Source organism: Phocoena phocoena, chromosome 11 (genome assembly GCF_963924675.1).
Source record: "Phocoena phocoena chromosome 11, mPhoPho1.1, whole genome shotgun sequence".
NCBI lineage: Eukaryota > Metazoa > Chordata > Mammalia > Artiodactyla > Phocoenidae > Phocoena > Phocoena phocoena.
The window spans coordinates 70044448-70069108 of record NC_089229.1 but is presented as its reverse complement, the minus strand read 5'-3'; the positions used below and the strand labels follow the sequence as shown (position 1 = coordinate 70069108).

The 24661-nt window shown below is 40.4% G+C and overlaps 1 protein-coding gene across 3 annotated transcripts in view; it reads right to left on the bottom strand.

The window, feature by feature from the left end:
• The window catches only part of YAF2 (YY1 associated factor 2), a 65510-nt gene extending 61774 nt beyond the window's left edge, over window positions 1–3736 (bottom strand). Inside the window, exons 1-3 of one of the 3 annotated variants that reach the window (XM_065887571.1) lie at window positions 3652–3677; window positions 3087–3212; window positions 1300–1501 (exon numbers count right to left, since the gene is read on the bottom strand). In XM_065887571.1, coding sequence (XP_065743643.1) covers window positions 1300–1501; window positions 3087–3212; window positions 3652–3677 — 354 coding nt within the window. Of the gene's footprint in view, window positions 1–1299; window positions 1502–3086; window positions 3213–3651 lie in introns of those variants that run through there. The other 2 variants (XM_065887570.1, XM_065887569.1) reach the window with 2 other exon arrangements.
• Between the last annotated feature and the right edge of the window lie 20925 nt (window positions 3737–24661).

Sequence of the window (24661 nt, the reverse complement as noted above, 5' to 3'; positions counted from 1 at the left end):
TAGTTATTTAGATTCTAGATTTTAAAAAAGATTAGTGAAATTTAAACTAAGGCCAGCAAGTACAAAATTAAAATTCAATCAGAGAAATGGCATACACTTAAAGAATATAATTTATCAATTTAGGAATTGAAGCTACTTCAAATCACATTTCATTTTGAAATACTGCTATCATTTCATTCCATACAGTTATTCTGCAGAAGAACATGACCTACCAGGGATATTGCCAAAGGAAAAGGTCATCTGTTGCAATATAAAGGATTTGAATCAGATATCCTTTAAACAAAAATGACTGTCAGAAAGACTTTAAAGGGAGGTCATGGGGCTTCCCTGGTGGTGCAGTGGTTGAGAGTCCGCCTGCCGATGCAGGGGACACGGGTTTGTGCCCCTGTCCGGGAAGATCCCACATGCCGCAGAGCAGCTAGGCCCGTGAGCCATGGCCGCTGAGCCTGCGCGTCCAGAGCCTGTGCTCCGCAACGGGAGAGGCCACAGCAGTGAATGGCCCGCGTACCACAAAAAAAAAAAAAGAAAAAAGGGAGGTCATGGACTCCACCTTCTCTGGAGGTTTAAAAAGAAAAGATTTTTCAAATTTCTGGGATTGGCTTAGACTTGGCCTCACATATGGTGACTAAGACAAAATCAGTTCAAAGGTGAGTCTGACCCAAAGGATTCGAGTCCTGTTTGTCAGTCACAAAAACAAGTAATTAGCAAACTGCATCCCTGGGCTCTGCAGCTATCCAGTCCCTGCGTTAGTAATTGTCAACCTTATTCTTGAAATTACCCTAACTGCTAATTAACATGTCAGTCGTAGAGAATTATTTCTTCTAACTACTGAAACTTTTGCTTCTCCAGTGTTATGTAGCCCTTTAATCCTGTTTTTCTAATATTACCAGAGAGACAAATATTTTGTGGTGCAATCAATACCTGCCCTATTAACAGTGCCCTGTTCCATTGTTCTACCCAAACATGGATTCCACTCTGAATTTCAGAAACAACCAGAGAAAAATAACAGGTAACAGAGAAATTAGAGCTCTTAGGTTTAACTTAGGGCCAAAATCAAAAGAGAAGAGACAAATTCAGAGAGAGGAAGGAAGAAGCTGAGAGGGTCGTAGTGTAGAACACTTACTTTTAGGAACAGAGTGTCCCTTAGACTTCTGGTGAGTTGCCCAGAGCCTCTTCAGTTTCAATCCAAATGACAATGCTTCTCTGAGTCCTTCTCAAGTAATGTTTCCACCACTAAAAATTGGATCTATAAGAGCTCAGATGTACTGGTAAGAAATGTCAGGGGCCCCCATGTGGGCCTCAAGCCTCTTTTAAACTAGGCCCACTTCTCTGTCCTGGGCCAACTCCCCTGTGCACTATATTCCTTCTTCTTCCAGGTGCCAGGTATTCGGCCTGTTTCTTCTCTTCTGAGCTGCCACCACCTACTCTATTTCTCAGGGTTCCTCTAACCCCAAGACTGGCTGTGGAGTAGGACACCAGCTTCCCCCCTTCCTTGCTGTCCCTGCAAATAAACATACAGGCTCTTCTAGTTTCAGTATTTTTCTAGTGGCTACAAGAAAATAGAGAGGGAACAACAAAAAGCAACAATATCGCACCAGAGATTAAGATTATAAAAACTGTCTCCACATTAAAGTTCCTGCCTTTTCTGAAAATTGCTTATTGAGCGTTTAAAAAAGTACAAAGTACTGACATAGATATACAAATATAATCTAAGCCAAATCCAACCTTATATAGACTTAGAGATACAAAGATACTCTGCTTTTCAAAATACTTAAATCACGGGTCCAAAAATAGTTACCACATTCATTTTAGCAAATGGTACTTTTTTCTTTTTAGCATGTTCTGTTATATTCCCTTGAATTTAGCAGCTGTTTGAAAATTTGCTTTTTAAAGGACATGATTAAAATATTTAATATATTTTATCCAATGTAATGAGAATTAATATACGAAAAGCATATTGTGGTTTACAAAAAGACAGGTATGTCAAAAGCAGCTAGCTTCACTAAGCAGATCTTAAAATTTCAAGTTTTGACAACCATTTATGTGTTCACATTTAAAAATTTAATAAAATGCTGTAAATGGTGTTTAAAAATCTGGATATCTCATTTTTAGGAATCTAACTCCTACTGAATATATTTATTCCTCTAATGTTACTATTGTATAGCCCTTTTTAAAAACAACAGTATAACGCATTAGTATTCTCATGATAATCCAGTTTCTAACAGACTTTAATCAAGAGTATATGCCATCTAAATATTAGGCCATAAATCACAGTAACTAAGTGCTGGCAGATCAAGAATGCCACAGACTTTGAATTTCCTGAATGATTTTCTTTATCCACTTAATACACTTAAGTGGTTTTTTTGAAGACTCTTATCATACTGTAAGCTTACAATAAAATAAAGACCTAAAATAAGCAGAGATCATTTTATCCCATTTGTATAGTCTAACAGATTGCCATCTAATCAAACTAAAGATATTCACTTTCAGAAAAAATGTGTCCCTGTGACTGGGCTCACCTCCAACTATTTATTTATACAATATTAGAGGACCTGGGATTAAAAACACTACACAAACCCCTGATCTGACCCTTCCAGACGTCTATGTAAAAAAAAAGGAAGCTTAATCTGTTGTGGATTCTATAATCAGATACTTTTTTGAGGAACGACATTAAATTACATCTTTCGCTCCTAAAGGGGATTTCATGGTTTTTCTTTGATTCCTGCACACTAACACAACAATGCAGCCAACGTTATTACATCCGGACTGTGTAGTGGGGAAGGGGTGGGGGGCGGGGGGGCATTACACCCAGCGACACGAATTAAATCGCAGTAGCTAATGCCTCCCTTAAACAATTTATTCTCTCTTGGCAGCAAAAAACGTTCCAGCCTCTTCAATTACCCCTTACCGCAAAGCATCGCTTGGGTCGCGATCAATCTGACCCAGTTCCTATCGCGGCCACCACCTCAGGCTCGCCTCCGCCCGCCCGGTCTGCCAGTGTCACGGGAGGGGGCGGCGGCCGCAGGGGCGTCCTCGGCGCCGCGAGCCGGTGGGCAGGCGCCGCGCGGGGCAAGCCCGGGACTCACCGGGTGGAGGTGCCCTTCCGCACATCGCACATCATGCACTTGAAGGCCTCGGCGCTGTTCCGGAAGGTGCAGACGCTACAGTCCCAGTAACCCTCATCCGAGGACGGCTTCGGCTGCCGCTTCGGCCTGCAGAACACAACCCGGACACGACGCGGCGCGGGGTCACCAGCGGGCCGCGCCCGGGCCCCGCGGCCGCCCCCGCCTCGCCCCCCGCCCCAGTCCCGCGACCCCAGCCCTGCAGGCCCTCAGCGCGCCAGGCTCCGGCTCGAAGGGGGAAGGGAGTCAGGAAGGCGGGGGCGTGAGCCCGGCCGCAGCAGCAGCAGCAGCAGCCGCCGCCGCCGCTACCGCCGCTCGGACACCCCGAGCTGCCGCTCCGGCCGCCGCCATCGCGACTCCATTGTGGGGCGGCCGGCGCCGGCCCCTCACGCGGCAGCGCTCGCGCAGCGGCGGCACCGCCCCCGTTTTCGCCCTGCTGCTCGGGCTGCGAGCGAGGCGGCCGCCCGAAGCCCGGCGCAAGGGCCCCGCCGCCTGCACAGTCCGGGCCCGGGGGCCCGGGCGCTGTTACCTGGTGGGGCTCTTCTTGTCTCCCATGGCTTGGCTACAAACGCACGCCGAGAGTCGCCGCCGCGGCCGCTCTATTTGTCAATAAGGAGGATAATAAGACGGGCGGAAGCGGGCGGGGGAGGAGGGAGGGGGCGGGGAAGGCCGCACCGCCGAGCTCCGGAGCAGCCGCCGGATCCCACGCAACCTCCAGCTGTCGGGGAAACTCCTGCCTGGGCCACGTGACCCGCGCCCGCCAACCAGCGGCCGCGCCGGAGACTTCAAACGAGGCCAGCGCGGCCCAGCACTCGCGGCGAGTTCGCGGGCTGCCGCGTGGGGGTGGCCGCCGCAGCCTCAGGCGCGGTCACCGCCTCTCCGCCCGGTGCCGCCCGCTTCCTGTCGGCATCCTGGGAGCCCCTCCAGCGAGAGATGCTCTGTCATCCTGCGCGAAGCCTGGTCCAAGGCGGGGGCCGGCGTTCAGAGGTCAGCCCGACTCCGGAGCAGAGTGCGCGACTGCGGTCTCCAGGTAGAACCGCTTTCCGGGCCTGGGCGGTCCTTGGCGTCTCAGCCCCAGCCCGAAGGATACCCGGGGGCAGGCGGCAGCCACCGGTGAGCGCCATTGCTAGGTGCCTTAAGCCACTTGGTCTTGTGCACACAAATGCTCTACCAAGTAGGGATTGTCGCCCTTAATTTGGAGGAAACGAAACCGAGGCTCGAGAGGTTAGGTGACTTCCTCTATATTACCTAATTAGAAAAGGATAAAGCCAGGAATCTAACCCTGGTTTAATTCCAAATGCGCTCTTCTCGCCTCCCAGGCCTCTACAGTAGCTGCTTTAAAAAGAAACAACAACAAAAAACACTCCTAAAACCTTTTTTCTTCTTTGTAAATAACGAGATTGCATGTGCCCTGAACGTTGTTAAGAAAAGAACACTTTCCTCCCAGGTCTCATTACCGTAGCGTACTGGATGCCCTCGTGTTGTACTGGACTCTGGCAACCCATCCAACTGGTCTCTGAAGCTCCAGCCCCACCTCCTCAATCTATTCAGTAATTCACAACCAGATTAATAATAAATGCAGGTAACATTATGTCACCACGCTGATCAAGAACTTTGCTAAAGCTCTGAGACTCCTTAGCCTAATAACACTTTTTACCACTATGTGCTGGCACTTGGTAAATCTCTTTACATAAATGCATGTTTTAAAGGGCTCAGAGTACTATGCAAATGTTCTCATCAACTAGCCTATCCCTACATTTGAAAGAAGGAATTTAGGGACCAGGTTAAATGTTTTCTTTAATGAACTGGCCAGGATTAGAGCTCAGATACCGCGTCAGTCTTTCACTAAGTCATGCTTGCTTTTTTTTTTTAATTGAAATATAGTTGATTTACAGTATTAGTTTCAGGTTACAGCATAGTGATTCAGTATTTTTACAGATTATACTCCATTATAAATATAACAAGATAGTGGTTATAATTCCCTGTGCTGTACAATATATCTTTGTTGCTTATCTACTTTATACATAGTAGTTTGTATCTATTAATCCCATACCCCTAATTTGTCTCTCCCTGCTTCCCTCTCGCCTTTGGTAGCAAGTTTGTTTTTTATATCTGTGAGTCTGTTTCTATTTTCAAGCCCTGCTTTCTGATTAACCAAATCAGGTTTGCAATCTACAGCCATTTCTGAACTCATCGCACCATCTGTGTTTTTTGCAAGCATCGCTTCTTATGACTCAGACCTCAATTCAGAAACCCAGAAACCATGAGGAATATGATTGAGGAGAGCATACAGAGATCTAAGGCCTAGTCTTCAATCTCTCAGTAATGTAATGGTAAATTTAGGTAAGTCACTTCCTTTTTTCCATCTGTAAGATAAAGGAGTTAAAACTATTATCTCAATGCAGGTCCCTTCCAAGTCTAAGGTATTGTGATGTTTTTAAATTCCTCAGCTGGATGGATTATCAAGGAGATTAACAAAAATTGGCCTACTTGCAAAAGTGATGGCAACAAAGTATTTTTAAATCAGAAGAAAAGCAAATGGAGCACTCTAAAAATCCCCAACGTGCAAATCACCATTTCGCTAGAATATAACATCCACCATTATAAAGTAAGCTCCACCTCTGAATCATAAATTCAAGAAGGGCAGGAACTTTTATTCATTGTCTTCATCACTGCATCTCCAGCCCCTAGAATAGTCTGACACATAGTAGGCAGTCAGTAAATATTCTCAGAATGAATACATTCACCTGTGTCACAATTCTACAGTGAGGTAATTTTTTTTCATACCAGGATTTACAGCCTGTTAAGCATATTCTGGGCAGTGGATCATCAATCACTGCTGAAATTTACAACTCTCCAAACTGTACTTTACAGCTCTGCAATGTAGTCCCTGTAGAAGAACCAGAAACCCATTTTCTGCGAAATACCAACGCTCATGCCCTTGCACTGTACCCACTGCCTCCCATTTATTGGTGCTTATTTAGAAAAACCCCTTCCTGTACTAGGCTTCCATGGAGATAGAGATACAGGAGCTACTTCTCCTACTTCACCACAAAAATCACACCTTTTTCCTAAAGTGTTTCTTACCTGTCTGGAAGAGTGGCTGGCGGAGAAGAGGAAGATGCTTGTCACTAGATGGTGCAGGTTCTTACCCATTCATGTATCCTTTTAGTACACCAGAGTTCAGTACTTTAGACATGCAATTCACTAGGGTCACTTGTAAAATGGTACAGTTTAACAATAGTTTTTAACCATTTAACAATAAATTCTTGAAGTTTTCTAATGCTGTACCTTTTAAAAATTAAAATAATTCCTGGATTCCTTAGTGGTCCAGTGGTCAGGACTCTACGCTTCCACTGCAGGGTGCCAGGGTTTGATCCCTTGTCAGGGAACTAAGATTCCGCAAGCCACATGGCACAGCCAAAAAAAAAAAAAGAAAAAAAAATCCGTGGGCCATCAATATAATACTATTAACTTCCATTCTCTTATGCTTCCAAGAATGGTAGAGACTGGAGAAGTTACTGAAACATGCATGGGCTCCTGCACACAGGATTCTGTTCTCTGTGGAGGTAGATAAAAAAGATTGAGTGCACCTGTCTTATATCAAGAAACTGACCTTGGGTCCCAGAGACCCCAGGCTGTTCTGATTAGTCCTGAGTTTAAATCAACAAGGCAAGCATAACAACAGCAATAAAAACTATGTATTAAAGTTTTATATATAGTTATTAGGCAACAGGAGCTATTACCTGAAATGAGAAGTACCATCTTGTTTATCAACTGGAATTTGAGGGGAAAAATGGTATAAATGAGGCAGAAATAAGCTACAAACCTTCCCTTGAAAGATCTCAAAATGAAGTACAACAATAGCAAGCTACAGTTGTAAAACCAATCACATTTTAAAAGGTTGATTGGTTTTTGTTTAGTCAGTTGGTGTTTTGTTTTTACAAAATGGAGATACCTTTATTGATGTTTGTTGGTCATAAAAATTATATGTTACCAGTTGTATTAGCTTCTGGGGTGCCAAAACAGAATACCACAGACTGGGTGGCTTAAGCAACAGCAATTTATTTTCTAACAATTCTGGAGGCTGGAAGTCCAAGATCAAGGTGTCAGCAGGGTTGGTTTCTTCTGAGGGCTCTCTCCTTGGCTCACAGATGGCCGCCTTCTCTCTGTTTCTTCATCTGGTCTTTCCTCTGTATATGTGTCCTAACCTCATTTTCTTATAAGGACACCAGTCATATTGGAGTAGGGCCTAACCTAAGGACCTCATTTTATCTTAGTTACCTCTTTGAAGACCCTGTCTCCAAATACAGTCACATTCTGGGGTACTAGGGGTTAGTGCTTCAACATGAATTGGGTGGGGGGACAGAATTCACCCCATTACACCAGTGAAAAAGTTCAACAAAGGTTTTTTAAATAAACATATCCAGCACATTCTTGTAACACTACTGATACAGATTCACAGTCCTCATCTGAAACCCTTAAAGGCTGGATATGTTTCATAAGTAACACATTTGGGATTTTTCAAAAGGCAGTATGGTCCAAAACTGTGTAATTACCTAACACTCCACGTGGGTTCTGAAACAGTGACCTATAATCAAATGCATTAATGTTTCTGCAAAACATATAAATATTCACACTAAGTGGAAAAATAAAGTCTATAAGTTACTTCACATCAGTTCTACTCAGGTTTTACTGCTAAATTATTACAGATCAGGCAAAATGTGAAAATGCTTTCAAGTTTCAGTGCTTTTAGATTACAGAATTGTGGACAAAGGATTGTGGATCTGTAAGAATTTGAGGATGAATTCAGATTGAAAAGGTGACCCAAATTTTCATTCCTAAATGCTCAGTGGTCCTGCGTTGATTTGGTTGCTGAAATTGGCGTTAACTTTTACATTTGGACATTGAACTACTAAGAGGTGCTCTCAAGAATGTTCTGGGTTGAAGACATGTCCTTCCTACCCTCACAGTATACCAGATACCCAGTTTTCCCTTTGTAATCAGGATGAATCTCTCCATCCAAAAAGAGCTGATCCACTGGCTCAGTAGCATGAGGAGCACTAAATGCCCAACTGGCAGTTTCATCTTCCAATCCAGTAGAAGAACCATGTTGTGGCCCCTTTTGGAAGCATTCGTTTTTTTTTTTCTTTTTTGCTGTACGCGGGCCTCTCACTGTTGTGGCCTCTCCCGTGGTGGAGCACAGGCTCTGGACGCACAGGCTCAGTGGCCATGGCTCACAGGCCCAGCCGCTCCATGGCATGTGGGATCTTCCTGGACCGGGGCCCGAACCCGTGTCTCCTGCATCGGCAGGCAGACTCTCAACCACTGCGCCACCAGGGAAGCCCTGGAAGCATTCTTAACGTAGGAATCAAGATCTCCAGATCAGTAGTTTGATGTTAGGAGGATGGAAAGCAAAAATTTTGCAATCAGGTTTTTACGTATAATAAAAGAGCCACTCCCACTTTCATCTTTTTAGTCCCATGTTTAGTCTGGCTATGGGAGAGACACACGACACACTGGGCTCTGATTCAAAGCATATATTGCATTTTAAGATGTAAGATGTGGATGATGTAAAATGTGAAACCACATTCTTTCTGGATGTTGTCTTTAAACTGACTGAATCTTGAGTAATCCACTCCACTGTTCTATCTGGCCAGGCCCTTAATCAGAAGCAGTGTTGTACAGAATAGAATGAAAATGAATAAGGCATTTTGTGAGTCCATGGACGGTGGTGCCAGCAGAAGCATTATAGGCAGGGAGGGCAAATCTATATCATATATATATATATATATATATATATATTCCAGTGAAAAGATCTCTGTCATCTTCCACAAGGGAAGTAGTCCAATATAATTAACCAATCAGCAGGTAGCTGGTTTGTCCTTCCAATGAAGGGTGTCAAACAGAAGACGCAGTGTTGGTCTGTGCTGTTGATTAGTTAGGCACTCAGCAGTGACAATGTAACAAGGCCACAGGGTCAGCCTTGGTGAGCAGATAATATTGCTGTGCCCATGCAGAGCCTCCATTTCAGCCACATGGCCACTTTGCACATGGGTCCATTGAGAAAGCATTAGGGTGGCTGGGGACAGTGGCTTACAGACATCAAGAGAGCATCATTTTGTCCACCTGATTATTGAAAGCCTCCTCTTCAAGTGATGCCCTTTGGTAAGAATTTGCATGGAACATAAATATCTTCATATACCCTGTGCCTGTTCTGAGAGGTCTATCCATATACCTCTTCCCCAGACCTTCTTGTATCAATTTTCCAACCTTGTCTTCTCCAAGTCTCTGACAGTCCAATCTAAATGTTAGCAAGTGCTCACGAATCACTGAAGATCCAAGTGCTCACGAATCCAGAAGAAACTTCTGATCATGTTTCAGTCCAGAAGAGGTGGACAGTCCAATGTGTTGCTCTCGATTATGCTCGTTAAGAGAATTTCCCTCCACTACTGCCCTCCAGGGCCACCTCTCCATTGGAACTGTAATGTTACAACCATCCAGCTTGATGCCAGTATATCATGAAGAACCATTTGTAAACCAGTCCTGGGTTTTTCACCTTCCTCCTCAATAAACCAGTTATAAGAAACTCCCATAAGGCTGTAAATATAGATTGAAGGAGAGGAAGAGTCACTGTTGAAGGACACTTCATGCAATTACTTGTGTCTTCCATCTTTGCTCAAATCCAATATCATATACAATTTCCACTCGATGATAGATTGCTGCCAAGCACAATCAGCCTTATCATTTGGTGGTCCAAATAGCACTCATTTCATAAAAGGAAGCTCAGTTATTGTGGTCACTTGATGTCCCGTGGTTAGGCATTCAGTCTCTACCCAGGGCTAAATAGCAAGACTGGAGCTCTTCCTAAAAAGGAGAATAATTATCTAAAAAGGGAACATAGATTTTCTCCAAAGCCCTAGCTGTCTGCACTGCGATTTCCCTTTGGTGCAAAGGATATCTGCTTACTACATAATGGAGTGAATATTTTATATGTACAGCTATTTGAGTATTAAATAGCACCATTCTTATAAATTTTTTTTCTTGTTAAAAATTTTTCTTGGGGACTTCCCTGGCAGTCCAGTGGTTAGGACTCTGCGCTTCCATTGCAGGGCGCATGGGTTAGATCCCTGGCCAGGGAACCAAGATCCTGCAAGCTACACAGCGCAGCCAAAAAAAAAAAGTCTTTCTGTTAAAAGTGTTTTCTTTGAACTTACAGTTACCGAGGGGAAGGATGGGGGAAAGGGATAGTTAGGGAGTCTAGAATCGACATGTACAGATTGCTATATTTAAAGTGGATAACCAACAAGAACCTACTGTATAGCACAGGGAACTCTGCTCAATGTTATGTGGCAGCCTGGATGCGAGGGGAGTTTGGGGGAGAATTGGATACATGTATATGTATGGCAGAGTCACTTTGCTGTGCACCTGAAACTATCACAACATTGTTAATCGGCTATGCTCCAATATAAAATAAAAAGTTTTTAAAAATGTGTTCTTTAATCTGCTGGTCTTCAGTATTTTGTTTTGGTTTCATTCTCATTATTTTATGTTCATTTTTCCTTATGTTTTCCTTCTTTTGTTTTCTACAGATACTGCCTTTTCAATTGCTCGTTTCCAAATTTTTCTCTTTTATTTTAGTTTTCTATTTGACACACTTTCTTTTTCTTAGGTTTCCTGTTCTTTCCCAACTCCACTTTTATCTCTGTATTTTCTTATTAATTCTGTTTCATTTCTACTAGTTCTTATTAGCTCCATTTTAAGTTTTTAACACATGCCCCTGGGATAAGTTTTTTATATATTTATCCTTATAGATCTTACAGATATTCAATGGCAAAATTTACAGTCTATGAGAATATTTAATGTAGTATGGTGGGATTAGCTGTTGAGAAGGTCATAACTTTGATATTCCTAGCAATCAGAGTGTTCAAAACTGAAATAGTCTTTGTTAACTGCAGTCATACTGCATCACTAACTCTGTTGGGTGCCTTCATACATCTGCATCTTTAATATGAGAGGAGTGCAAGGAAAGCAACTCCATGTGCATATCCTATAACCAAGTAAGTTAATGGTGTTGTATTTATTATAAAAAGGAGCATGTTAATAGACTCCACAGTTGTAAAGATTTCATCCTCAATCATATTTAAGTAATTTGATAGACTTCCAATACAAAATATAAATACTATAGCTACACTTAGAACCCCTAGTAAAGTCAAATATATTTTAAACATTTTTATATTAACATGTTTGACCCAGAGAAGTCTACTGTAACATCTGAAAATTTTATTAAGTGCCCCAAATCTTTCTGCCAATAGCACAAACACAACTGCAATGTCAAATTTCTCACTAGTGAACGTAATATTTCCCTTAGACATAATCTTGGAGACAGATGTTTAAGGAGAAACTTCAATCTGTTGTCATATATCTTCATATGAAAGTGATTGAACTAGCATCGGTTTTTGCAGTAATATAAATAAAACTCCAGCAATTCCTACAAGGATTTCTTGCAGCAAACACACTGCCATTTAAACAGTACATTTCATTAGTATATTCTCAAAAGTATATCAGTAATATACTTAAGTAACATATTTTACATGTTATTTATTGCTTCATATTTCTCAGATTAAATATATTTTTAAATTTTAATATGAATAAATTTTGACAATAAGCAAAACAAAACTGTTTGCTTAACCAGTGGTTAAGGGCATTATCCATAGGCAGTTTGCTTGAATTCAAATTCTGGCTCTGAAACTTACTAGCTGTGTTACCTTGGGCAAATTACCTAACCTGTCCCTCAGCTTTCACATCTATGAAATGGAGCTAATAATATTAGGTATTTATAGGATTACTTTGCAGGTTAAACAAGTTGATATATGTAAAGCCCTTAGAAAGGATGCAGTTTTTCTGAGGTAACAACAGAATGGCTAGAGCCAGACTAACAGTTGCTAATCGCAGCTCTACAATTTACAACTGCCTGGTTAACATTGGACAAGTTATTAAACCTTTTAAACTGTACCTCAGTTTCCTCATCTATAAAATGGGAATGATACTAATACTTGCCTCGTAGAATTATTGTGGGTTGATATACATAAAGTACTATGGTTAGTACACAGTAAACTGTATATAATCATTTCTTTTTACCAGCGGCTGAATGCCAGTGAGGGTTGAAAGCCCTAAAAACTTAGTGGAACTTTTAGGCAGCCCATCCTCCCTGGACCCACTGATATTCCTATGTGGTAGCCAGGCCAAACACAGGGATTTCTTCTGCTCAGTGTTCCCTGTGCACTTCAGACAACTAGAAGTTTACAGATAATAAAAATTATTTATCTTTTAGATGAAAACAACAAGGAGAGAGGTATATAATCAGCTGAAGGTTGTAACATATTTGAGTTGGCTCTGGTTTTCCTACTCTGGAACTGTTTTTAATCTAGTTGTTTTTTGGTATCTAAATATATGTCAAATGATTTATCATTAAGCTTCTCTGGTCCTCAATTTTCTTACTTGTAAAATGAGAGGATTGTACTAAAAAATCTCTAATGTCCCTTCCAGGTATAAAATTCTAAAATTCTAGCATTCTATCCACATAGTGTGGTCTGAGAGAGAGATGGAATCTCAGTTGCTGTTTGAATCAAGTCCACAGCTCAAATACCACGCACTGTTGGTAGCACCTGCCTAAACTGTAGGTCTCTACAAATCCTATAATTTCTTGTTATTATGGAGAAAAAGTACCAAAGTTAATTAGAATGTTTATAATGTATGTATTTCCATGACTAAATTGCCGTAAAACTCTTGAACTACTTTGGAATAACAGAATTTTATAGGTTTGAAAGTTTCTAAAATCCTTAAAATTCCAACCTAAGTTTTAAGTTTAAATGAGGAGATATACATATATATGTATATATATATATATATGCACACACATATATATTCTTCACACAGTTAATACACTTTACAAACGCTAGGTGTGATTTTTTTAAAAATAATTTTATTTATTTATTTTTGGCTGTGTTGGGTCTTCGTTGCTGCGTGGGCTTTCTCTAGTTGCGGCGAGCAGGGGCTGCTCTTCGTTGTGATGCATGGGCTTCTCATTGCGGTGGCTTCTCTTGTTGTGGAGCACGTGCTCTAGGTGCACAGGCTTCAGTAGTTGCAGCACACAGGCTCAGTAGTTTTGGCTCGCGGGCTCTAGAGCGTAGGCTCAGTAGTTGTGGCGCATGGGCTTAGTTGCTCCGTGGCATGTGGGATCTTCCCGGAGCAGGGCTTGAACCTGTGTCCCCTACATTGGCAGGCAGATTCTTAACCCCTGTGCCACCAGGTAAGTCCCTAGGTGTGATCATTTAAAAAATCAATCTTAACTTATTTTAACAAAAGAACTTTATAACAGTTTATGGAGATAGAAACCTCTGGTTATTTAAGAAGCATATAGAAGTCCTTGATTCTAAACTGACATCAAAGCATTTCTATGTGATAAGATGTCCAAGTAAGATTTCATGTATATGAAGTCATGCCAGTTGCTAGGAGGATAAGCAGCTTTACTTTGATGGTTTTGAGTTTCCACATTTGCTTTCAGCTCCTCTGCTAGTGGCACATACTGCACACCCCTCCACTCCCAGATAAACTTCTCTGGTGTTTTTAATAGCAAGGCATTTTTTCCACTGCCTTTTAGTTTTATCAGATAGCAGAATAACTAACCTGTTGGCAAAATTTGTTCATATATTATTTTGGCTCTTAGTATGTCATATAGTGGTTAATTCTATAGTATTCTTTAATATATGGCTTGGGTTTATCGTTGCAGTAGTATAGTGATCCACTTACCAATGCATATTTGAAAGACAGCTTTTGGTGCAGAATCACCTTGTCTTTATCACACCTGGCAAAATGTTTACATTAGCACATCTCCTCATATACTGTGCAGTATCTGTGTTGATATTTTTCATGTTTCTTGATCATATACTCATTGTTTCACTAATCACCTCAGTTGATCTACAGGATTATTTTTTTCCTTCAAGCTTTATTGAGACATAATTGACATACAGCACTGTATAAGTTTAAGTGATTTGACTTACATACATCACGAAATGATTACTGCAGTAAGTTTAGTGAACATCCATCATATCATAGAGATACAAAATTAAAGAAATAGAAAAAAATGTTTTCCTTGTGATGAGAACTCTTAAGATTTACTCTCTTAACAACTTTCATGTAAATGTACAGCAGTGTTAATTGTTTTTACCATGTTGTACATTACAGCCTTAGTACTTATTTATTCTGTAACTGGATGTTTATACCTTTTGACTGCCTTCATCCAGTTGTGCCTCCCCCATCCCTCCAACCTCTGGTAAACACAAATCTGATCTTTTTTCCTATAAGTTTGTTTGTTTGCTTGTTTGTTTTAGAAGTATAATTGACCTATAACACTATATTAGTTCCTGGCGTACAACATAGTGATTCGATATTTCTATACATTTCAAAATTATCAACATGATAAGTCTAGTTACCACCTATCACCATACAAAAATATTACATAATTACTCACTGTATTCCTCACACTGTACATTTCATACCTGTACATTTTATTTATTTTATAACTGGAAGTTTGTATCCCTCAATCTCTCTTACCTATTTCTCTCCTCCTTCCACTGCCCTCCTCTCTGGCAACCACCTGTGTGTTCTCTATATCTGTGAGTTTGTTTCTATTTAGTTATGTTTGTTCATCCATTTACTTTGTTTTTTAGATCCCACATATAAGTGAAATCATACAGTATCTGTCTTTCTCTGTCTGACTTATTTCACTTAGGATAATACCCTCCAGGTCCATCCATGTTGTCGCAAGTGGCAAGGTTTCTTTTTTATGGCTGAGTAATATTCCACTGTATATATGTGTGTGTGTGTGTATATATCACATTTTTTATCCATTCCTCAGTTGGCGGGCACTTAGTTTGCTTCTGTATCTTGGCTATTGTAAATAATGTTGCTATGAATACTGGGGTGCATGTGTCTTTTTGAATTAGTGTTTTTGTTTTTTCTGAGTAAATACTCAGACATGGAATTGCTGGATCATATGGTAGTTCTATTTTTAATCTTTTGAGGGATATCCTTACTGTTTTTCATAGTGGCTACACCAATTTACATTCCCACCAACAGTGGACAAGGATTCCCTTTTCTCCACATCCTTGCTAACACTTGTTATTTGTTGTCTTTTTGATAATAGCCATTCTGGCAGGTGTGAGGTGATATTTGTGGTTTTGATTTGCATTTCCCTGATGGTGAGTGATGTTGAGCATCTTTTCATGTGTCTGTTCACCATCCATATGTCTTCTCTGGAAAAATGTTTATTCATGTACTCTGACCATTTTTTAACTGGGTTGGTTTTTTGATGTGGAGTTGTATGAGTTCTTTGTATATTTTGGATATTAACCCTTTATCAAATATATCATTTGCAAATATCTTCTCCCATTCAGTAGGCAGCCTTTCTCTTCTGTTGACAGTTTCCTTTGCTGTGTGAAAGCTTTTTAGTTTGATGTAGTCCCATTTGTTTATTTTGCTTCTGTTTCCCTTGCCTGAGAAGGTATATCCAAAACATACTGCTAAGACCAATGTCAAAGATCATACTGCTTATGTTTCCTTCTAGAAGTTTTATGGTTTCAGGTCTTACGTTTAAGTCTGTAATCCATTTTGAGTTAATTTTTGTGTATGGTGTGAGAAAGCATTCCAGACTGATTCTTTTGCATGTAGCTCTCCAGTTTTCCCAGCACTATTTATTAGAGAGGCTGTCTTTTCTCCATTGTACATTCTTGCTCCTTTGTTGTAGATTAATTGCCCATATAAGTGTGGGTTCATTTCTGGGCCTACTATTCTGTTCCATTGATCTGTGTGTTTGTTTTTGTCCCAGTACCATACTGTTATGATTACTGGGGCTTTATAGTATATTTTGGAATCAGGAAGCATAACGTCTCCAGCTTTTTCTTCCACAAGGTTGTTTTGGCTATTTGGAGTCTTTTGTGTTTCTGTACAAATTTTAGATTTATTTGTTCTAGTTCTGCAGTATATCTTCCCATCTGTTTGTGTCATCTTCAGTTTCCTTCATCAGCTTCAGATAGTTTTCTGAGTACAGGTCTTTTACCTCCATAGATAGATTTATTCCTAGGTGTTTTATTCTTTTTGATGTGATTGTAAATGGGATTGTTTTCTTAATTTCTCTTTCTGATAGTTCATTGTTAGTGTATAGAAATACAACAAATTTCTGTATATTGATTTTGTATACTGAAACTTTACCAAATTCCTTGAGGAGTTCCAGCAGTTTTTGATGGCATCTTTGGAATTTTCTATGTGTAGTATCTTTTCAAACAGTGACAGTTTTACTTCTTCCTTTCCAATTAGGATTCCTTTTATTTTTCTTGTCTGATTGTTGTGGCTAGGACTTCCAAAGCTACGTTGAATAAAAGTGGTGAGAGTAGGCATCCTTGTCTTGTTCCTGGTCTTAGAGGAAATGCTTTCAGCTTTTCACCATTAAGCATGATGTCAGCTGAGGGTTTGCCATATATGGCCTTTATTATGTTGAAATATATTCCCACTTTGTTGAGAGTTTTTATCATAAATGGATGTTGAATTATATCAAATGCTTTTCCCAGATCTGTTGAGATGATCATATACTTTTTATTCTTCAACTTGTTAATCACACTGATTTGTATATCACACAATTTGTATACCACACTGATTGATTTGCAGATATTGATCCATCCTTGCAACCCTGGGATAAATCCCACTTGATCACAGTATATGATTCTTTTAAGTATTGTTGAATTTAGTTTGCTAATATTTTGTTGAGGGTTTTTACATTTATGTTGATCAGTGATATTGGCCTATAATTTTCTTTTTTTGTGTTATCTCTGTCTGGTTTTGGTATCAGGGTGATGCTGCACTCATAGAATGAGTTTGGAAGTACTTCTTCCTCTGCAAGTTTTTGGAATACCTTGAGAAAGATAGGTATTAACTCTTCTCTACTGTTTTTGACATTATATTTTACATCTTTTTGTTTTTTGTAACTCTCAACTATTTATTGTGGATATAGATGATTTTATTACTTTTGTCTTTTTACCTTCCTTCTAGCTTTATACATGGCTGATTTACTACCTTCACTGTATATTTGCCTTTACCAGTGAGAATTTTCCTTTCCTAATTTTCATATTCTAGTTGTGGCCTTTTATTTTCTGCTTAGAGAAGTCTCTTTCTCATAAAGCCAGATTTGTGGTGCTGAACTCTTTTAGCTTTTGCTTGTTTGTAAAACTTTTCATCTCTCCTTCAAATCTGAATGATAACCTTGATAGGTAGAGTATTCTTGGTTGTAGATTTTTCCCTTTCATCACTTTAAATATATTATGCCACTCCTTTCTGGCCTGCCGAGTTTTTGCTGGAAAGTCAGCTGATAGCTGTATGGGAGTTTTCTCGTGCATAGCTTGTTGCTTTTCCCTTGCTGTTTTTAAATTTATTTATTTTATTTATTTATTTTTGGCTGCACTGGGTCTTCGTTGCTGCACGCGGGCTTTCTCTAGTTGTGGCAAGTGGGGTCTACTGCATTGTGGTGTGCGGGCTTCTCATCGTCGTGGCTTCTCTTGTTGCGGAACAATGGCTCTAGGCACGTGGACTTCAGTAGTTGTGGCTCACGGGCTCAGTAGTTGTGGCACACGGGCTCTAGAGTGCAGGCTCAGTAGCTGTGGTGCACAGGTTTAGTTGTTCCATGGCATGTGGGATCTTCCCAGGCCAGAGCTTGAACCTGTCTGCTGCATTGGCAGGTGGATTCTTAACCACTGCACCACCAGGGAAGTCCAACCCTTGCTGTTTTTTACATGGTTTCTTTATTTTTCATTTTTGCCATTTTAATTACAACGTGTCTTGGTGTGGTCCTCTATAGGTGGATCCTCTTTGGGACTCTCAGTGCTTCCTGGACCCGGATATCTGTTACCTTTCCTAGGTTAGAGAAATTTTCAGCTATTATGTCTTCAAATATGTTCTCTACTGCTTTCTCCCTCTGTTCTCCTTCTGGGACCCCTAAAATGTGAATGTTAGTATGCTTGATGTTCTCCCAGAGGTTTCTTAAACTGTCCTCATTTTTTAAAATTCTTTTTTCTTTTTTCTGTTCAGCTTGAGTGACTTCCACTATTCTGTCTTCCAGGTCGCTGATCCATTCCTCTGTTTCATCTGAATCTACTGCTGATTCCTTTTAGCATATTTTTAAAATTTCAGTTATTATATTCTTCAGCTCTGTTTGGTTCTTTTTTATATTTTCTGACTCTTTGTTAGAAACTTTTAACTTCTTACTGTGTTTATCCATTCTTCTCCTGAGTTCTCTGAGCATCTTTATGAACATTACCTTGAACTCTTTTGGGGGTAGATTGTTTACTTCAACCTTAGTTAGTTCTTCTTCTGGAGTTTTATCTTTTTCCTTCATTTGAAACATATTCCTCTGTCACCTCATTTTGCCTAATTTTATTTTTATGTATTTGGTAGGTTGGTTACATTTCCCAGTTTTGGAGGGATGTCCCATGGGGCCCAGAAGCATACTCCCTTTGGTAACCAGATCTCTGTGCTCTAGGGGTGCCCTCTATGTGGGCTGCATGTATCCTTCTGTTGTGGTGAGCTGACTACTGTGGGTGGTATGGTAGGCATAACTGGTCCCCAGCCTGTTTGGTTGCCATGCCCTGCCTTGTGCAGAGGCTGCAGGCCACTCATGGACAAGGCCACATCCTGGCATGGCTGTCTGCATGGCCAAGGGAGTCCCATGCCTGGTGCCAGCCTGCTGGTGGGCAAGTCCAGGTCACAAGGCAGCTGGCTGCAGGACCAGGGGTCCTAGAGCTAATGTTGACCTGCTGGTGGGCAGGGCCAGATCCTGGGGTGGCTGTCTGAGGAGCCCAAGGTATCCTTGAACTGATGTCAGCCTGCTGGTGGGTGAGGTGGGGGTCCATGGAATCCCAGGGTGGTGCCAGCCTGCTGGTGGGGGCACTGGGTCTTGACCTGGCTAGCTGCAGGGCTGCAGTTGTCCCAGGGCTGGTTGGTGGGACTGAGTCCTGGGGAGTCCTTCGGCTGACTGTGGCCTGCTGGTGGTTGGGCTGAGTCCTGACATGTCTGACTGTGGGACCACAGGGGTCCCAGAACTGGTACCCACCCCCTGGGAGGGGAGGCCAGGTCCCAGGCCTAGTGCTGGCCCACTGATAAGTGAAGCAGGGTCCTGGGGTCTCTGGCTATGGGGCACGGGGCTCCTGGAGCTGGTGTTGGACTGCAGGTGGGCAGGGCTGTGTCAGATGACTAGTTGCGGTGCCTGGGTTCTGGCCCACTGGTACGTGGTGCCAGGTCCTGGGCCCTCTGGTGGGTGGGACGAGGTCTGGGGCAGCTGGGACTCAGGGGGTCCTAAGGCAGCTGGCCTGCTTGTTGGTGCGGCTGTGTCCCTCCCCAACTAGCTGCTTGGTTTGGGGGTATCCCAGGACTTGTGTTGACCAGCTGGTGCATGGGACCAGGTTTCAGTGCTAATAAGCTAGAGAATGGATTCCAAGATGGCTCTTGCCACCACCAGTGTCCTGGTGGTAGGATGAGCTTCCCACAATGGCAGCTGCCAGCATCTTTGCCCCCAGGTGAGTCCCAATAGCCTCCTTACTCTCTGTGAGACTCTCCAATAGCAGCAAGTTCATCTGACCAAGGTTCCTTTCAAATTACTGCATCTGCTCTGCATCTCAGAGCGTGTGAGATTTTGTGTGTGCCCTTTAAGAGTTGAGTCTTTACTTCCCACAACCCTGTATCTCTCCTGAAACTAAGCCCTGCTGGCCTTCAAAGCCATACATTCTGGGGGCTTGTCTTCATGGTGCAGGACCCTGGGCTACGGAGATTAATGTGGGGCTCTGACCTGTTGCTCCTTGGGGAGAACCTCTGAAATTGTAATTACCCTCCAGTTTGTGGATTTTCTACCTGGGGGTATGTACTTGAAGGTACTACATCTCCACTCCTCCTACCCATCTCGTTTTGGTAGGATTATTATTATTATTAACTACACTTTTCATTATCATATATGTGATTATTTCTAAAAAATTATATTTCGATTTAATACAGTAAAATTCACTCTACTTTGAGTTTTGACTAATGCATAGAGTCACAGAACTACCCCAATAGTAAAGATGTACAACAATTTCATCACCCAAAAAGTTTCCTTCATTCAGCCCCTTTGTAGTCAAACTTCCCCTCAATCTCTAACTCCTGGCAACTACTGATCTGTTCTCCACCCCTAGAGTTGCCCTTTCTACCATTTTATATAGATGGAATCATACAGATATATGTATATAGCTTTTTCAGTCCAGCTTCTTTCACTTAGAATAATGCTTTTGAGATTCATCAGTGCTGTTCCTTGTGTCAATAGTTTGTTCCTTTTTATTGCTGAGTAGAATTCCCAGGTGATTTATCCATTCCCCAGTATAAGGACACCGAGTTGTTTCCAAGTCTGGTGATGTGAATAAAGCTGCTATAAACATTTGTATGCAGGGTTTTGTGCGAATATAAATTTTCATTTCTCTTGGGTAAATACTTAGGACTGGGATTGTTGGGTCACATGGCATTTTATGTGCAAATTTATAAGAAACTGCCTAACATCTTCCCAAAGTTCCATACCATTTTGCATTTCTACCAGCTGTGTATGTGAGTTCTAGGTGCTCCAAATATGCATCAGCACTTGGTATGTCAGTCTTCTATTTTTTTTTAACTACAGTCATTCTTGTGAGTATATAGCAGCATCTCATTGTGTTTTCAATTTGCATTTCCTTTATGATGAACAATGTTGAGCAGTTTTTCATGGGCCTCTTAGCCATTTGAACATCTACTTTGGTGACGTATCTGTTCAAAACTTTTGTGCATTTTAAAAAATGTGGTTATTTTTTATTAATGTTCTCAAAATTATATATATATAATATATATAATATTTAACTTATAAAATATATATTTTATATATATAATATATAAATTTAACTTTTTAAACCATTTATAATTATATAATTCACTGGTATTAAATACAATCACAATGTTGTATAACCATCACCATTACCTATATCCAAAAGTTTTTCATTATCCCCAACAAAAACTCTGTACCCATTAAACACTAACACCCCCTTTCCCCTACCTTCCCCTAGTCTCTGGTAACCTCTATTCTACCTTTTGTCTCTATTAATTTTCCTACTCTAGGTGCCTCATATAAATGATTGTTTGTCCTTCTGTGTCTGGCTTATTTCCCTAAGCATAATGTTTCAATGTCCATCCATGTTGTACCATATATCAAAATTGCATTCCTTTTAATGGCTGAATAATATTCCATTGTATCTAATTATTGGGTTTAAAGAGCTCTTTTTACATCTGTTTACACGTCCTTTTCCATATATGTAAGTTGCAAATATTTTCTTGCAGTCTGTTGCTTATCTTCATTTTCTTTGAGGTTTTTGAAAGAGGAAAAATTTTAGTTTTGATGAAGTCCAATGATCAATTTTTTCTTTTAAGAACTATGGTTTCGATGTCATACCTAAGAACAGTTTGCCTAACCCAGTGTCACAAAGATTTCCTCCTATGCGTTCCTCTAATGGTTTAAAATTTTGCTTTAGGTCTATGATCCATTTTAAGCAAATTTTTATATAAAGTGTCAGGTATGAATCAAGTCTATATTTTGCATGTGGATTCAATTGTTCTAGCACAATTTGTTGAAAAGACTAACCTTTCTCCATTGAATTGCCTTTGTACCACTGTCAAAAATTAATTGACCATATTTTTGAGGATTTAATTCTGGACTCTGTATGTTCCATTGATCTATATGTTTATCCTTTGGCCAAAACCACACTGTCTTGATTACTATAGATTTATAGTAAATCTTGAAATCAGATAGTGTGAGTCCTCCAACTTCTTTTTCAAAATTGTTTTGGCTATACTTGTTCCTTTGCCTTTACATAAAAATTTTAGAATCAGCTTGCTGATATCTACAAGAAATCCTGCTGAGATTTTGATCAGAATGGGGGTGAATCTACAGATTAATTTGTTAAGAACTGACTTTAGTGGTTATTTTGGGATACAACTATCTGATTCTAAATTTCTGCAACAAATCTTTCACTTCTACCAAATATAACCTGACATCTTATCATAGCTAACCTAATACAGATGTTTAGAATGGAGTTTTTTCTGCAACAATCGTTGTTTCTAGGTGATTTTATGTTGTAATAGATTACTCTCTGCTATTGAGTTTTAGTGACACAAAGCTATGGTCACTTTTTATTTATTGCTTTAGTTATAACTATTAAAATGGTGATTTTTTTCCTTTAATTTTGTAACTGTTTAGATCTTTACATGAGCTAAAGTCTTATTGATTAATTGATTGTGGTAAAATATACATAACATAAAATTTGCATTTTAACCATTTTTACGTATACAGCCATTTTTAAGTTAAGGGGCATTAAGTACATTCACATTCTTGTGCAACCATCACCACCATCCATCTCTAGAGCTTTTCTCATCTTCCCAAACCGAAACTATGTACCCATTAAATAATAACTCCCCATTCCCCCCTCACACCCACCCCAGCCTCTGGCAACCACGGTTCTGCTTTCTGTCTCTATGAATTTGACTGCTCTGAGCACCTCATGCAAGTGGAATCACATGCTATCTGCCCTTTTGTGACTGGCTTAGTTCACTTAATGTTTTCAAGGTTCATCCATGTTGTAGCGTATGTCAGAATTTCCTTCCTTTTTAAGAGTAAAATATATATAGCACATCTTTTAATCCATTCATCTGTTGACAGACACTCAGATTGCTTCTTCCTTTTGGCTATTGTGGATAATGCTGCTCTGAACACTAACATACAAGTATCTGTTCAAATCGCTGCTTTCGGTTATTTTGGGTATATCTCCAGATGTGGAATTGTTGGATCATTGTAAATCTATGTTTAATTTTTTGAGGAACCACCACACTATTGGCTAAAGTCTTAAAAGAAAGATATACTTAATTAACATTACTTTTCATATGTTATTGCCAAATTTAAGAGGAATATTTAGAAAAGAAAATGGATTTCAGATGACGATGGACAATAGTATGCCTCGTGGGAAGAGTCAGGAAGAACCTACTGAGAGGAAAGATACTTCAACAAAGAATTTCTAACATTTCCTTGTACTTACATGACAACTAGAGCAGCAGTATGTTCACAGCATTATTTGTTTTCTAAAATTCTAATATCAGAGGTATATTCAGAATGTGGATTTTTAACTTTTTAAATTTTATTTGTTTGCAAAAAGAAAATCTGACATTCCAAAGCACTTAGCTCTGGAAATAGCTTTTGTACCAGGTTTTTAAGAAAATTAATAATTGCTTTAATAAGCTATTTTATGGCTTCATCCAGATTTTTCTTTTCTTTTCTTTCCTTTTTTTTTTTTTTTTTTTTTAAATTTCTTGGCCGTGCTGCACAGCATGCAGGATCTTTGTTCCCTGACCAGGGATCGAACCTGCGCCCCCTGCAGTAGAAATGAGGAGTCTTAACCACTGGATCACCAGGGAAGTCCCCAGAATTTTCCATAATGCTGTTTTTAAAATACTATGAGAAGCAAATAAAAGATACAAAAACTACAAAGAACTAAATGTTTATTTGTTAAGCCATGTTTATTATTATTTGTTTATCAGGCATTGTCCTAGATGCTAGGAATTTAAAACACTAGACCCTTATTCATTTAGAATATACTGCAGATGTTAAAAAAAGACACACAGATAAATAAGCTAAATACAATCATGTCTTAGAATCAATAGTACTTTTTTATTACCATCTATGGAAGTGGTGCGAGTACCCACAAACTTTTGTTTGTGGAGAGACAGCTTTAGTACTACTTGCACATTGAAGAGAGTTTTAATTTCCTTAAGTGGAAACTATAGCTTTTAAGTCACATTGGGCCCAAACTACACTGAGAAGTGAGATCCTTGGAACTAACACACCTTTCTGCCTCCTTCTCTCTCAGTCACTCAGCAAGAGAACACTTTAGGAACCACGTCCCTCTCATCTGGCCGGATGTCTCCTGAGGAGCTCACAACACAGACCATGCACTGTTCTAATGAGTATAAGAGGAAGGCTGCAGACTCTTGACAGAGGTCTAGACTTTAGCCTCATCAGGTCTGACACCATCAGAGGCCTTAGCCTGGAGCAGTGTTGAACCTCAAAGCCAATTGATACTAACATGCTTCTAATCTCTGTCATTTTCAATCACTCTCACAATGGCAAACCATAATCTCCCTCCTCCACCAGTATTTACACTCTGTCTTTTGAAGTGCTGCTGTCATGCTACTGCTCTGTACTTTCTCCCCAATAAATCACTCTACCTCTGGTGGTTGCCCACCCATCCTAGCCCTTTTACTATGCCTTTTGGAGCGCTCCCCGCAACAACCAACCAACCAGCCAACCAAACAAACAAACCCTTTTCTAACGACACGGAGTTTCCTTTTTAAAGTGCTTTCCTCTTTGAATTGGCTGCTAGAAAGCTTAGAGCAACTTC